General features: G+C 38.9%; 3 protein-coding genes across 8 annotated transcripts; 1 reads left to right on the plus strand and 2 right to left on the minus strand.

Annotated features, from left to right (window-relative positions):
* Positions 1-273: 273 nt before the first annotated feature.
* On the minus strand, positions 274-8,563 carry LOC108626922 (maltase A2). 6 transcript variants are annotated; one of them, XM_018027869.2, is made up of 9 exons: positions 8,475-8,563; positions 6,701-6,804; positions 6,181-6,391; positions 5,491-5,627; positions 2,846-3,039; positions 1,605-2,601; positions 1,144-1,412; positions 819-1,065; positions 274-729 (listed from the first exon to the last, which is right to left on the minus strand). In XM_018027869.2, the coding sequence occupies exons 2-8, from the start codon at positions 6,800-6,802 to the stop codon at positions 840-842; spliced, it is 2,136 nt and encodes a 711-aa protein (XP_017883358.1). In that variant the 5' UTR covers positions 6,803-6,804; positions 8,475-8,563; the 3' UTR covers positions 274-729; positions 819-839. The 6 variants fall into 6 exon arrangements, with proteins under 6 accessions (XP_017883358.1, XP_017883356.1, XP_017883359.1 ...); XM_018027867.2 differs by having other exon boundaries at positions 795-1,065; XM_018027870.2 differs by having other exon boundaries at positions 274-1,065; positions 2,846-3,027.
* A 1,293-nt stretch (positions 8,564-9,856) lies between these two features.
* sax (type I BMP receptor saxophone) lies at positions 9,857-12,773 on the plus strand. The gene is made up of 7 exons (XM_018027835.2): positions 9,857-9,917; positions 10,073-10,158; positions 10,296-10,545; positions 10,673-10,935; positions 11,059-11,687; positions 11,860-12,091; positions 12,162-12,773. Exons 1-7 carry the CDS (start codon positions 9,857-9,859, stop codon positions 12,297-12,299), a joined length of 1,659 nt encoding a protein of 552 aa, XP_017883324.1. The 3' UTR covers positions 12,300-12,773.
* A 1,212-nt stretch (positions 12,774-13,985) lies between these two features.
* Positions 13,986-15,859, minus strand: LOC108626924 (mitochondrial inner membrane protease ATP23 homolog). The gene is made up of 5 exons (XM_018027877.2): positions 15,138-15,859; positions 14,949-14,994; positions 14,700-14,781; positions 14,382-14,606; positions 13,986-14,243 (listed from the first exon to the last, which is right to left on the minus strand). Exons 1-5 carry the CDS (start codon positions 15,352-15,354, stop codon positions 14,046-14,048), a joined length of 768 nt encoding a protein of 255 aa, XP_017883366.1. The 5' UTR covers positions 15,355-15,859; the 3' UTR covers positions 13,986-14,045.
* Position 15,860: the final 1 nt, after the last annotated feature.

Raw genomic sequence — 15,860 nt, forward strand, 5'->3', positions numbered from 1 at the left:
TGCATATAAGAATAAATCGGACATAAAAGAGTAACATTTTTGACGAAACAGAATAAAAGTAATAGAAAATCGTACAGTTGAAGAAAAAATCTGAACATTAGAGACAGTCGAGTGCACGCGTACTGAATATAATTTTTAATCTCAGTTTTCTCAAAGACGAAGAGTCAAACGAAAAAATGTTACGTCGCTTTCGTTCATTTTTACATGTGGTATCACCCCCGGTTGTACCACCTGTCCACACCTTGTATAGAGGGTGGATCATGGAGAGTTGGATCTTACGTATTGAATTTATATCGTGATTAAGAACAATCAATTGAGCCACAATCGTCTTTGGTTCTGTTATCAAAATGATTAAGAAGGCAATATACAAAATAGAACGAAGCAGCCCTTCGTACGTAGATTTTGATCGTTAAAATGAACACAGGCATGCGTGAAATGATCTGTCTGTCTTTGGAATGTGAATTACGCGCGATCGTTCGTTGTGCTTCTTCATTATTATTGTTATTATTACCTGACAACATAACAGTGTAAAATTTGATTCTTCTCCTCGCAACCCTTTTTGATTCTACGTCCAAGTCTATGTCAACTACATACGTATGCGAAATCGTTCGGTTCACACAAACCTGTAAAGTGTCATCCTTTTGCGATTCCCGGTTGACTCACGACCAAAATATAGGAACTTTCATCGAAACATTCGTTGTACAACGTTCACAATTTCTACCTCATCTCCTGAATAACGTATCACAAAGTCACGTTTAAAATATTAATTAAAGACGCAAAATTATTGATCATACACGTAAAGTGAATATTGCGCGGACCCTCGATTTTCCAATGGATCCTTATTTATCAAGCTTTATTACGAAAGCCTCTCCGGGAGGTACAACCACTTCCTTGAAGTACACGTCCTTGTTCATTCTGTGCGAGGGACCGACCACAACGTGGCCACCGTAATAAAGAAAAGACAGATCTTTCGATTGTGTGCTGTTACCCAAATTCGCTAGAAACACATAGGAGTTCCGTCGTGGATACCATCGTTCTATTACAATTATTTCGTCATCCGCATATCTACAATAAGAACATTGATAGTTCCCTGAGTCGATTTTTACAGGAAATGTTTACGAAATACATAAACACGTGTTTTACCTAATATCACAGTTCGCTATCATCTTTTTCTCTTTTAACGCCGATTTAACATAAATTGGCGTTGTCTCTGATCTCAGAGCAGCCATTTCAGCGATAGTTCCCAGCAGGCTCGTGTCTAACGGTTTGGTAGCTTCCGGAAGCCAGGCCGTGACGCCGATAGACGCGAATTTGAAGTCCGAACCGTCGATTTTCTCCCAATACATCGGAGCTAGATTGTGCACGTGATCCAGGTCCTTGTGATCCTCGCATTCACAGTCCGTGATACCTATCTATATTTATTAATTAGCCTTCCAGAAGCTTAAATTTCAAACTTATTAAAGTATTGGGTAAGGAAAAGTCTGTGGGGTCATTTCTGTTTTCTATCATTCTTTTTACAATCAGGTGTTTTTTTCGTAATAACTGAAAGATCGCTTGTGGCCAACACTGTAAAGGAAAGAAGGCAATAAATATATATATTATACCTCATCGCCATAGAATATGCTCGGCGTTCCCGGGAGCATCATGCCCAACAAGGCGGTGGCCATGGTAGCATTCTTCACGCTAATAGTCGAAGCTACTCTTTTGGAATCGACGCTCCCTATAGACCAGTGTATCCAAGGGTACCCTGGTTTTTCGAACAACACCCCTTGCATAACGTCCTCCACTTGCCTCTTAATTTCCCTCGTACCGTTCGCAACGTGCAACGTGATGTCTATAAGATCTATCCTCATCAAGATAGAATTCCACGCCGTGAGGTTCGGCTTAGCAGCGTTCAACGCGTTCACGTGGCAAATCAATATCCTTTCGGATCCTAACATCGACTTCCAATGCTTCAAGCTACTTGAGAAGGGCACTTCATCTACATAATGCTCCAACCCTTTCAAGTAGAAGCCATCGACTCCTCGTTCCAACCAAATCTTAATAGCTGCCGTGATCGGACTCTCTGCCACGGGATTCGAAGTAAGCGGTTGATGCTGAGGCTTGTCCACAGCTGGCGATATCGAGGACAACGCTCCTCGAATCGCTTCTAACGACGTGGAAGGTGTCGGTACAACTTCCAGTCGATCTGGAACGTCTCTTCTCTCGCGGACGGCTTTGTCTGTCCTATTCGGTTTTTCGGAGAACGTATTATCTTCGTATAGAGTTTTTATGAATGGGAACAGTGGGAGATCCAAGATCAAACTCATGTTTCGTCGATGGATCTCGCGCACCAGCGTAGCAAAATCGTCCAACGTTCCTAATTCCTTATTCAGGTCCGTCAAATTCTCGATGTTTGAATAATACTCGGGGTAGTGAGCCGCTGGGAAAATGGAGTTCAACCGGATCCCGCGCACCCCTAATTTCTTCAGATAGTCTAAACGCATAGTGATACCTCGGAGGTCGCCGATCCCGTCGCCGCCCTTCGAGGAGTCTTGGAACGATGCTGGGAATATTTCGTAGAAAACGCTGCCCTGCCACCACTGGACCGAAGGATCGCATCTGTTGATAGTAATCGTGGAACAAAGTATTTTAAAATATTCTTTAACTTTCGCTTGGATAATGATTATCCGATAATCTACCTATAGGATAGATGTACCATTTGTTGTCACTGCATCATTCATCGCCAGTACCTTATTTATTTCGACTAATTATTGTAACTTTATAATATTGTAAGCCAAGTTTTTTACATAATCACGTAACATATACTACACCTACCCTAAACGAATGTAGAGAAAGGACATACTTTTTCGGCATGGTCGCGATAACGCCGATGACCAATGCAACGCAGCCGGCGAACAACGACATCAGGGACCAGAAGCAAGTCTTCCGGATAAGCGGCCAGTTCCATTTCATAAAACGATAATCCTTAGACGGCTTCGGCACCATCAAATGAATCCCAACCAATGGTGGCTTGCCGCCGTTCTCCTGATTGTAAAACTAAACAGTTACAGTGTAAGTTCGTAACGATGTTAGAAAGCAAGGCAAGCAATTAGTGACATGTAAAACATATTTCCTGCTGCCCCTGTTCAAGCGAAGTACCAGTCACGTTCTCGGCTCACTTAAACGACAGCATTAGCGTAATTGGCTATTGAAGTATTAGTTTGTCGGAGCATAAATTTGATGACAACAAATTGTAAAAACAAGTTATGTGTAGTCTTCGTTTTTACTTTTTTTAAACATGATTAGGAAACAATTTGAGACTTCAGTTCTCACAGCCATCTCTTTGTTTGATCGTTGTGCTCTTAGTGAAATATCTCGGGTTTGCTGCTGGTGCATAACACAAGCGATGCGAAGTACACGTGTGGATGTGAAGATAGCAGACTTAAATGGTAGCCGCATTAAGTTCTGGGTACGCAAAACACTAATTTATAAATAGGATGCATCTACGTGGCTGAGACTGTCTTAACTGGTTGCACAAGCCCTCTTGGGATGATTTATTAATTTTACTACCTATCGACACTTACGAGAAAAATACTTATTAATACGTATAAGATATAAAATTCTATACAATATGCGAGTAATCTGCTTAAAACTGAAATTTGTTCATCTTCAAAGAGATTCTGCCTTTGAGACATTTCGAAAGTCTTTCAAATATCTTATAATATGCGTATTTCACGCGAGCCAAATTTTATGCAATCAATAATTTACTTCGCACATATTTTGAACCCTGGCACAAAGATAATAAACGCTTTTACGAGCTTGTGAAGAATATTAAGACGTCAAATAGTGGCATTTACATGCTTTTTTATTTGATAGGAATCATTAATCCAATCTGAATACGATTCGAGAAAGGTATGTATGTATCATAGCATCACGGTTTTATCGTCTGGCAAGGTATTCCATGTTTGTGCCAAGCACATAATGAGAACAAAATATTGCATTAATTGATACATCAAATCTTGTTTGAATGAAATAAATCAGAATAGTTTGAGACGCTGCAAGAAAACAGTTCTTCGAATTCATTATTCTTGTATTCTTATGATAATCGTATGACTGTTTAATAACACTGCTGAACGTCGCAAGTGGTTAAACATATTCGTACAATGTATTCTGAGAAATTACATAATCTTCATCATTTATGCGATAGGTAGAACCGACTGTCTACACTATTTTCGATTCGCTATTCTTGATTTCACTTTCCCCTTTCTGAAGAGGTACCTGACGACCCAGAAATATTCTCATGTAAGGATGAAAGGTGTATTCTCGCAAGCCCATATTTTTGGCTAATTTTCTGGGTAACATTGACAGTCTATCTTATCGCAGTCTATCCCTTTGAGTTAGACTGTTTAATCTATTATGAACGGCTTAAGTAAATTATTTTACGTAGGATTGAGAGGATTAGAACATAGACGTTTAAAAGAATTTTGATTATATAATTGGTTGCAAGGAGTGCTTAAGTAAAAAATATGAGAATATAAAAAGTGATTATACTGCAAAAGAAGATAAAATATTTTATGCAAAATAGATATCAAAGACTGGAGAGTAATAATATAATATAATATAATTCTTAATTTATATGAAAAGAATTATATGTAAAGAAGATCAAAATCAGAGTAGCAAATAATAGTATAGTATAATTCTTGATTTAAATGGAAAGGATTTTATGCATGAAAGATGTGATGCCCATCGTCACATTTCTGAAACAGTTGGCAGAGAGCTTCTTGCTGCTCATACAACCTTAAGTGAAGGTTCGATGAATGAAAAGTTGACTAATCACGATACAAGCTGAGCAAACGCAGTCGTCGGTACGTATCAGAAATAAAAGCACGAGGCGCGCAAAATCCGATTGAACTTGACACAATTAGAACAAAGGTAGAACAGGTGATCGGCCGTGGTCAAAACAAAGCGGTGCACTTAGCGAGCAAACAGAACTGTACTCGATACACCTGCTCGGGCGACAATAGGCATACGTGATTGTCCCATTGTTAACGAAATGCTATTCTCGATGTTAAAAGGGAGATACGTCAAGCAATCTTAACGCGATTATAATTAGGGAACACGACGGCACGTGATGCGAACAATTAATAGAGAATGCACACCAGGTTTTATCACGAGTGTGCAATCCATAAATATGCAAAAAGCGTAACTGTGACTATGTATGTATATGTATATAGAGCTAGCCAGCAAATATATTGCGGTAATATAATTAACCTTCCGCTGGCTCGACGTCGTATTTCATCACGTTCATCTTTCCTTACATTGAACATCACGAGAGCTTCCTTAATATCACGTTTTACACAAAGAGTATCCAGCCAGGAGAAGGATAAGAATTAATAATAATCGAATGAAAATAAAATGAACAACTATGATGTCCCTTTACCTTCCAATATGTATATGGATAGCAATTAAATTAATATTAAAAAACAGAATTATTAGTCGGACTCTTACCAATGCTTGGGCATCAGGAGCGAGATGTTGATACGCTGTGTTCAACTGCGTGAGTAATTGTGCACAAACGGGCCCGTTCGTGTCGCTGCTACTTCCGCTGGTCGTCGATTCCACCATCGGGTCCCTCGAACTCGGTTCTGAAAATAAATGTACAAACGATCCTCAGGATACCAGTTGATACGAGGATGGACAATCGCGTGCGATCGTCTTGGACTGCGTGTCGAGATTGAAAAGTTCGCTCCGCAAGTTTCGCAATTGTTGATTGTTTGCTAAGAGACCGAGCCATCATCGACGACTGCTATCTTCGTAACAAGGGACGCGGGTCGAGAAATAATTCTCAGCTGCGGTCGTGGTTCGTTAAAATTAATTCAAACAGTTTCAATTGAGGCTGGATCTCGTTAAGGCCTGTTTTATTGCTCATTTAAAAGGCCTGCGTATCGACGTTACGGCGCGACGCTATTGCGTAAGCTTTTCAACAAGGATTATGAGCTATACGAGCTTCGCCATGCTTGATAAGAAGCAGTGTTGCTAATCTTATTCAGTACCCTTAGCGCTAGGCACTGCAGTAATTGTTGCTTACTTAAACATTTTATTTAAATAGAGAATACAGGTTTTCATTTGTCAGGGATTCCTTTTTTGAACGTCAATACATATGAATAATCGAGGATGTGTTAACAGGGACAGACTTACCATCGTTCAGCGTTCTGCTGGAGCTGTTCACTATGCTCATGAACTCGGTAAGCCCGTCCTCTTTATTAATGTTCTCGAGCGTAGGCGGCGGCATCGATTCCACGGGATTTCCTTCGAGCGAAACGAAGATCGCACCGGATTCCAAGGCGTCGTTCGCTTCCATCGCCGGAGGACTGGGAGTCAAAAGTGGACAATCCGACGCTTCTTCATCCTATTAAGCAGTACGAATAACAATTCCCTGTTACGTTAGATAAGATGATTATTAGATTAGATTAGATTAAATAACTTTAATAGTTTGTTAAATCCACAAAACTTCTACGTTTCAATCAGGCCACAATTAGACATGAACACACGTAATCCACGCTGCGAGTGTGAGAAGGATTTAAAGAAACTATAACTAAATTAAAATTGTATGAGTCCTTAAATTATTAGATATTACATTAACAAAACCACAACATGCAAGGGGATAATAGAACGAAAGATGAAATGAGCTAAATACGTTAATTCGTGTCCGACACACCTGTTGGTCTTGATTTATAATCAGCTGCCGCGAACTCGAGGAGGATGCAAGTTCAGTTGGTAAAACCACCGATAAAAGACCCTCAGGCTTCTGGATATTCATCTCTGCCGGACAAACGTAAACAAATCTGTTTGTTATGTGCCATCAATCGGGCATAGAAGAACGAGCAGCCTCTCTGGTTTCGCACGTTATTCCTCGCGACGATTTTCTTAATTAACGTCGTACGTCTAAATCTACTAAAGACGATAAACGCTGCCACGTGACATCCGTATTCTCGCTTCGGTTTCTGCTCGGCCGCAAATGGAAATTGCGTTGGACGACGAAATACGATCCTACGGTCAGACACGGCACATGCACGCAGGCATGTCACACAACACACTCGGCAGAATGGAACGCAATCCGAACAGCGTGCACGCCGGCTGGCAGAAGTGTACTATGTACGATTATTGATCGAGAAACTCTATAAACCACGCGTTGTTACCCGTGTGTTACTGACTTTCTGCCCCAATCCATTAAAGAGGATCGTTGAAAAGGGCTGTCCAAATGATCCTCGGGATTCCCTTTGTATCACTGCATTCACGTGCTACACACAGATCTACCAAAACCGTATTGTCGATAAATCGATTGATGCTGTAGATACACGAGTGTAAACAATACTCCATGCACGACCAACTGTTTTCCATTATGCACACAGTATTCTCCGGTTATATGGCCGCGAGTCTTAGTTTATTCTTCTTTTTAAACTGCACAACAGTAATCATGAAGATAATTAAAGAAGCAATTGGAGTAACGCTAAACAATTGTAAGTGACGCTAACACTTACAATTTGTATTCACAATACTTTTTGCAGAACCAATAATTAACTTGCTGTTTAGTATAAACTGATAGTATAAAAAACATTAAAATTCCATACCTGTTATGGCCTTTCGAAAATGTTAGAATTATCGAAAAATGGTATACGTTTTCCTTATGTGATAGTACTATCTTTACTGCTTGTTAATAACATGCTTAGAAACTATGATTAACGAGTTAATTGCAATAGACTTAAAGCGTGTATTGAAATTCTATTGCTGAGAAAGTGCAGTCTTATACTTGAAATTATTCCTAAAATATTGAAGCTACAAGAATGTAGAACTTTATTTGTGGGTAATAGCATGTCCCGATGAGTGGCCATATATCCGGAGATATATAATTAGAAAGCGTTGACTAAAATGGGGAACAGTGATATTATAAATGAAGATATTACATAGTAATTTATAAATCTTCATACGTGAACGTCAGCAGTGAAGAAGACGCGCCAAGAAAAATCTGATGAAACTGTATCACGAAACGATTATGCTTTCTCGGTTTAACGCGGTGCTAAGAATAATAAGAATTGGTCACGCGATCGTCCATTCTGCGATTAGTTAACTCACAACGAACATAAACACGATTATACACGTGCAAGTTGTTTCATGTTTTACCGCCTTGCAAGCACGTAACAACCTTGAAAAATCGCAATAAATGCTCCGGCACACAAGCAATATGGTAATCAAAGATTAAACCGAGAGCGTTTACAATTTCAACTGAACTCCGTTAGCGGTTTAATTATTCCGCAGATGATGAAATGTGAAATTGTGAAATTCGCGTCACGCGGCACAACCCAGCACCCATCGTTCAACACTCTTTCACGTGACTTGTACCTTCAGATAATTTGGAACTGAACCACATTGTACGGCGCGTAATTAATTTCGTACATCAAAACCGATGTTGAATGGCGAAACCCACGGCTTACCTAAAACTCGACCGGCTACCGCGTGACGACATCGGCGAATTACGTAGAACACGTACGGAGCCCGCCCTCGGGAAAGCCTTCACCCCTGAAGAATCACAGCACGATATCTAGGAAACCGGTTGCACACGAGTAGGTACACATCCGATGGTTCGCGTTTGTTCACTCGGCTCCGATTAGTTCGCGAGTACGTGAAAATATTGACGCGGTCACTGCGGAGAACGATGCTCGCGGTTTCGGAAGTTGATGACCATTCCGTGGTCCCCGGCCGTAAAAGAGTCGCGTGCCTCCGCGTATTATATTTAGCAGCACCCACTTCGTTCCGTTTTATCCTGTCGTGCCTCGCCTTTCCGATCGAGGTATGCCAACGAGCCTGCGCGCAGGTCGCGCGGACGCGCATGCTGCGTCCGCCGTATCAACTGTGACAATTAAAAAAGCTCGGCAACCCCTCGCGTTACGGTTAATATATAGGTCTTCTTTCCTCTAGAGATATCTACTTTTATGAATTTTAAATATCAGACAGGCCGTATCTTTGTAAATATGCAAAAATGTGCATTTACTTCTCGCACTTTGACTCAAGTTATTATTCTTATTATCATTGGTATTGTTATGCTAAAGTGTAAGAAATTACAATTTAAAATACGTCAATTTAGGTCACCTTTTGCGATAGTACTGGATAAGACTACTCGTACCTGATCTTTTCTGGAAATAAGAATACTAAATACACTTATTATAATATTCTCCTATTACAAAGTCAATGAAATTCTATAAAAACTTCGAGTTTTTGGACTTTGTCACAAGAGGATATGAAAGCATAGTAGACAACGAATCCCTCTGGTGATGATGTAATTTCTAAGAATTTTTTGATGTCACAATACCAAGGATTTCTGATTTTTCTCGAAAATTAGACTTCGTAATAGGAGAATATAACGAGCGAAGAAGTATCCCTTCTTGTAATTGTCTGACGTCAAAGAACTAAGAATTTCTAATCAATTATTCTATCTTATTTCTACTGAAAATGAAATATATTTTAATTACCTCCGACTTTATGATTATTTAAAGTGTGTAGGCATGTCTTTTAGATACTCTGTATATGCAAGCTCTATAATATATATACCTGAGACTGGGATTTAGACTGGAATCAGAGATCGTTAGGAACATTGCCAATGAATCTGATTCATAGATCCGATCTAATTCAAATCGATTTTTGATGACCATAAACTACCGCCTCTAACAGCGAATGTCCAAATCGCTCGCTTCTAAGCCTGAGAAGATTCCTGCAAGAAAAAGCTGGGAGCAGCAATGGCAGCACTTGTATGGAGAACACGTAAAACCCGGGCGTGAACACTCTCATTGACTCTCATTTTCTCTCAGGTTATAGCAATATGGCAAACAATTTCATATTCATTGGTTATTTATTGTTATTAACAGTAGAATCTTGTCCAGGTGAGCAATTACTCCGTTGTCAATCGAACAATCTGTTTTACTAAGTAAGCACTCTTTGTTTGGTACCTTGTATAAAGGTTGACAATTCGAAAATACATATTTAATATTTTTTTTATGCGTTCAAACAAATAATCTTACAACCATTGTTGTTTAAGCTGTAATTATTATACAGAAACTGAGCATTGACAATGTTAATATTTACTTGACAAAAAATGCAGTGCAACTGCAGGTGCAAGTAAAAGTATGTGAAATTTGTGCAAGATTATAATTGCTATATAATAAATTTAAAAATGATGGAATTTGAATTATCCAATGTTAAAAAAATTATTCTATTTTGAAGGGTATCCGAATATTAAAGATATAATTATTTCTTTATAGTGTTGGAAAAGTAGAGTGAGGCAATCGGATGGCACTGAGAGTGTGAGCCGAGGATGCACCGCCTCTGTTGATCAAATGTTGCTCATTTGCAACAAACAATTACCGCCGAAACTTGTCGAGTCCATCAGTAGTCATAATTATAAGAAACGACATGCGAAGGAATCGATGGGAGTGCAATATTTTGTTGAATGTTGCCAAACAGATCTTTGTAATGGAGGTCCATTCCCGATTTTGGACACCCTTAGCAAAGGTACACGTTTTAATATAGAATATGTACACGATAATATATATGAGGATGAAATTTGTATAAAGGGATTGCTTTAAGCCGCTGTAACTACAATTCCAAGTTGATAAAAATTGCATCGTTTTTTTTACAGATGTCGTGGAAGAAAATTATGCGCTTAAATTGATACTGTGCATTCTCGGTCCCATCATCGGGATTTGCATAATCGCGGGATTAGTGATATTTTATTTAATGGTGTACAGAACGAGGAGAAAACGAAACATGGCAGCGAGACGTAGCAAACTAGTAATGGATTCAGAGATGGAACCTTCTATATTGCACTTCTCGTTCTCTTCACCGAATTCGAGTAATTCGCACGAGTTAAAGGCGACAGCGGCTGGGGATAGTACATTAAAGGTATTCATATTGTATAAGAGAAAAAGAATCAACCGAACGCTTTACCAACTAAGCTATGCAATTGCCAATACGATTTATATATAAATACATAGAATCTACATATTACAATAAGTACGCTCTTAGGAATACCTGGACGGACGTAGTTTAACAAGTGGTTCCGGTTCCGGTCTGCCCCTTCTGGTACAGCGTACACTGGCTAAGCAAATATCGTTAGTAGAATGTTTAGGCAGTAATGGTGGTTTCTGCGGAGAGGTGTGGCGGGGTATATGGCACGGGGAGAACGTAGCCGTGAAGATTTACTTCTCTCGCGACGAGTCCGCTTGGGCCCGAGAGACCGAGGTCTACTCACAGTTGTTATCTCGTCACGACAACATCCTCGGCTACGTGGGCAGTGATATGACCAGCCGGGCCTCGTGCACCCAGCTGTGGCTAGTTACTCACTTCCATCCGATCGGCTCGCTCTTCAACTACTTAAACCGGACTCACTCCCTGATGCATCATCAGACTTTGAACGTGTGTCTGAGCATCGTTAATGGTTTGCTTTATTTGCATACGGAAATCAATGGGACGAAGGGGAAACCGGCTATGGCCCACAGAAATTTGAAATCGAAGAACGTGTTGGTTAAGAATAATGGGACTTGCGTGATCGCGGATTTCGCGTTAGCGGTGACGCAAGAGAGGCTGAGCAGTGATAAAGTGGAAGTAAGGGTGGGAAGTAGGAGGTATATGAGTCCAGAAATACTGGAGCAAACGTGAGTACCATCCTTTTTTTAATACAACGTGAAACTATCAGACACCCAAACCAAATTGGATCACACAGTAATTAAAGTTTAAAGAAGCTCGTAAGAAGCCTAATTTTTACGACTGCTACCTTCTGATTATCCAAACAAAAATAATTAGAAATTTAATCTGCAACATTTGTAGGATAAACGCCGAGTGCCTAGAAAACTTTCGCCGTGCGGATATCTACAGCTTGGGCCTAATAATGTGGGAGGTGTGTCGCAGATGTATAAGCAACGGAGTTGCGTTAGACTACGCGGCACCTTATTCAGAATGGGTCAGCGCTAATCAAGATCCGTCTGTTGAGGAGATGAAGAAATTGGTGTGTATGGATCAACACAGGCCACCGCTTCCAAACAGGTGGCACTCCGACCCGGTTAGTATTTATTTTTTATCAGCTGCATCGTTTATGCTATTGATTATAAGTATCTGATATTCTTTTTAAGACGCTGGCTGGTCTGGGTAAACTGATGAAGGAGTGCTGGCACGGGAAACCAGCAGCCCGATTACCGATTCTCCGAGTTAAAAAAACGCTGGTGAAGCTGGCGGCTAACGACACGCGTGTCCACCTCGCCCTAGATTAATTATCAACTCTGGATATTTATTATTTTACGCGAGATTTCTGCTGATATTAGATATAGACTGTGGATTTTCATTCGTCCGTGCAGGACCTCGCATCTTCGGAACATAGTAAGTGTACTATACAAATTTATCTGGATCTTATTTTTTCATTTCTATTAACATGATTAGTGGATATAGAAAAAAATTTCTTGTGTAGCACAGAGTCTATTGACGGCATATTTATGCGATATTTTTCTATGCTTTTTGAAAAACGTTTCTACGGGCTACGACATTTACAGCACTTAGGAATTAAGCCCCATAAAATTAGAAACTAAATGTTAACGACGTTAATCTTTTTACTTTGATTTAAGCAATGCAACTACAGATGCAATTGAAAATTTGCGCGAGATCGTAATTACTTATAATAGATTTAAAAAAAAAAGATGGAATTTAAATTAAATTTCATTTTACTAATTGAATATTCTAGCTTGAAATATTATTATTGTTAAGAGTATTATGTATTTTTATATACATCTTGTACAAAGTTTCCATGCTGCTCATCGTTATTTTATTCTTGTATTTATAGCAAATTTGAAGCGACGATACGTGTAATGTCAATTTATTAATCAACGCGTATCAGTAATTTCGTACACTGCATCGTTTATAGGATAAGTATTAAGTAAGGTGCATTTTCTGTTATTGTATAATAAATAGTTTAGTCGTATCACAGCATATAAAAATTGTACAGACAACATCATCGTCATTATCATTTTAATTTCTTTTTAGAGTTTGTTAACATTAATTAATTACAATCTATATTCGCCGTTTGTTTTTGACTGCAATACTTCGTATATATTGTTTAGAGATTTATAAACGTCCCAATTTCTATTCACGTAACAATTTCTACTCATTAACTTCTTTTTCTGTTGATTTCTATCTAATTATAAGACAATATCGAGAAATTGTTACGCAAACTGAGAAGTGTGTTCTTTTGTATGCCAAACATGTAAGAATCTTATATCTTCTATGATAATTGCTGAAAATGGTTACTGTAAAATAAAATTATGTAATACATAATTAATTACTTAATGCTCACAGATTTTGTTATTACTGTTAATAATTGTTAATAATATTCGTATTATCCCTTCTATATTATACAACGAGTGACGATCGTTTTTGTAAAAATATTTTACATCAATAAAAATGGCTCGTGGCGCCATCTAGCGTTAATGGCCGCGAAAGTGCTTGGCTCCGATGAATTTGGAGTTCATCGTCGCGCCATCTAGCGTTCACGGCTGCGAACCATGCTTGACTCCGATATGTACGGCGATATTTCTGCAATTTTCGTTTTTCGTCAATAACTCCCGAACGGATGGACGTAGGGGGGCGTATTTAGGCTCATTTTGTAGGGGGCGACGAGATCTATAATTTCTGTGCAAAAGGAATTCGCTAGTGCCAATAGTTAACGAGTTATTTGCAAAAAACTTTTTTCTGTTTTTTGCCAATAACTTCCAAACGGGTGGTCTTAGGGGGGCGTATGTAGGCTCATTTTGTAGGGGATGATGAGACCTACAATCTCTATATAAAAGTTTCTCGCTAGCATCAATAGTTACCGAGTTATTTGCAAAAAACAGTTTTTCTGTTTTTCGCCAATAACTTCCAAACGGATGGTTTTAGGGGGACGATTGCAATTTTATACAAATTTTATTTTACTTTATTTTACTTTATGTTAATCTACAAATTCAATTAAATTTTCTAAGTAGGATATTTTATTCTGTATATCCGTACAAAGGTCCCTCGAGATATGCTTTCTCCATATCGTGAGAATTTCTCCGAATCCGCCTTCCGACCGGTTCCAAATCGTTGTAACACCTTTCGAATACCCGCAACACGGCTGTTAACGCCTCGTCCTTAGTCACATCTTTCACTGCGACTATCGACCTTACTGCCTTATCTATCACGCAATCCTGATAACATCAAACAATGATTTTATCCCATATAAATTAATCTAATTGAATTTCCTTATGTAATAATTAGACTAAGGATTTTTATCATGTAAGTAAATGCATAAAATCCAGTGTCTAGCAATAATAAACGACGCGTACTCGGTGGGTTCTCGCAATTCTAATTGGCGAAGCGACGTTCCTTGAAAGTGCCATAAAGTAACTACAATGGCAAAGGCTAGCTGCTCTGATCTCCGTACACGCCAAGTGATCTATGTTGTTCAGATCTAATTTATTCTGACAATAATCGAACATGTGAATCATCTCATGACTCAAGGTGCTCTGGACTCTGTTCTTCGTGCGAGCAGTATTTTGGCAAACTATTATCTGGTAAAAATAAATAATTCATGGTTTATTATACATAATAAAGAGAAAATGTGAATCTTTGTATACAGAGTGAGTCTCTCTGAAGGGAATTACCTGATTTAGTTGTGGATCGTAACCACCAGTGACTACTTTATCACAAACCTCGCACGAAATGTGTCGTCCAATATCGACTTCGCTATAAGAAAATGAACAAGTTATAATTACCAGAAAATAAGAAGTCTTTTACGTATATCATTCCAATATAAGATTTGTATTACAGTACTTATAAATGATTTCAGTATTCTACCATTAAAAAGTAATAAAAAAAAAGAGAAATTAGACTGAGTAATTAAATATATGTACCATCCCGAACTTTTTAATGCAGCCATCATCAACTTGACTAGAGGACCTGAAACATACAGGTTGTTTGTTGTTTACAGGTTTTCATTACAGTTCTTAAGAATAGAAGAATATATATTGAGTTAGGGAGAATTTAGCTATGGATTTCCAAAAACCGAAATTACTTTCTTACTAAACTAATGGATCACTCACTATTTTGAATACAGTCTACGACGTTAACTTCACATCTCGTTTTCTGTAGCTGTTCTTGTTGTTCAGCAAATACTATTTTCCTAAACCAGTTTTGAGTTGGGCTGTCTCTCCTACCGGGATACAGATCCGAATAATCTGCGTCGTTATTAGCATCTGTCTTTTCATTTGCTTTCGGACTAGGCTGTTCCTTAGCAGTTTCATCTTTATTGCCGGTCATTGTTGTACAAAATTGTACAGTAAATAGTGAACTTCAATATATTGTTACGATTTCACATCATACGATTACCACGTGCATTTACCAGACTACTGCAGAACTGTTCACGCGTGATAGTGATAAGTCCACAAGCCTCTTTTAACGCCTAATTCCGTGAAACATTTAGTGCAGATACTTTGATAAAACGTGTTCGCATGAAGGTTCTTCGATAATAGAGCAAACCAGTAAACCATCTGCCGTAATACCAGAGATCTCTAGGTGCCGTGGCGTCTGTTCGCCAGTCGCCGGATAGACATTTGAGACGTGTTTAGAAAGGATCTATTCATCAATGTGTATAGTGCGTTATTTCGTGCTCCCACGAATGCTCTGATGAAAGAGTAATCTCTCCTCGGTGATCTATTTAAGTTAGTATACAAATTTGGCGTGGAGACCGATTTGTCGAATTTCAAAATCGTTTCCTCGTGACAAATTTCTGTAATATCGATGCGTCCGTTTATAAGGAACGAATG

Source organism: Ceratina calcarata, unplaced genomic scaffold (genome assembly GCF_001652005.2).
Source record: "Ceratina calcarata isolate Rehan_Ccalc_2016 unplaced genomic scaffold, ASM165200v1 scaffold434.2, whole genome shotgun sequence".
Classification (NCBI taxonomy): domain Eukaryota; kingdom Metazoa; phylum Arthropoda; class Insecta; order Hymenoptera; family Apidae; genus Ceratina; species Ceratina calcarata.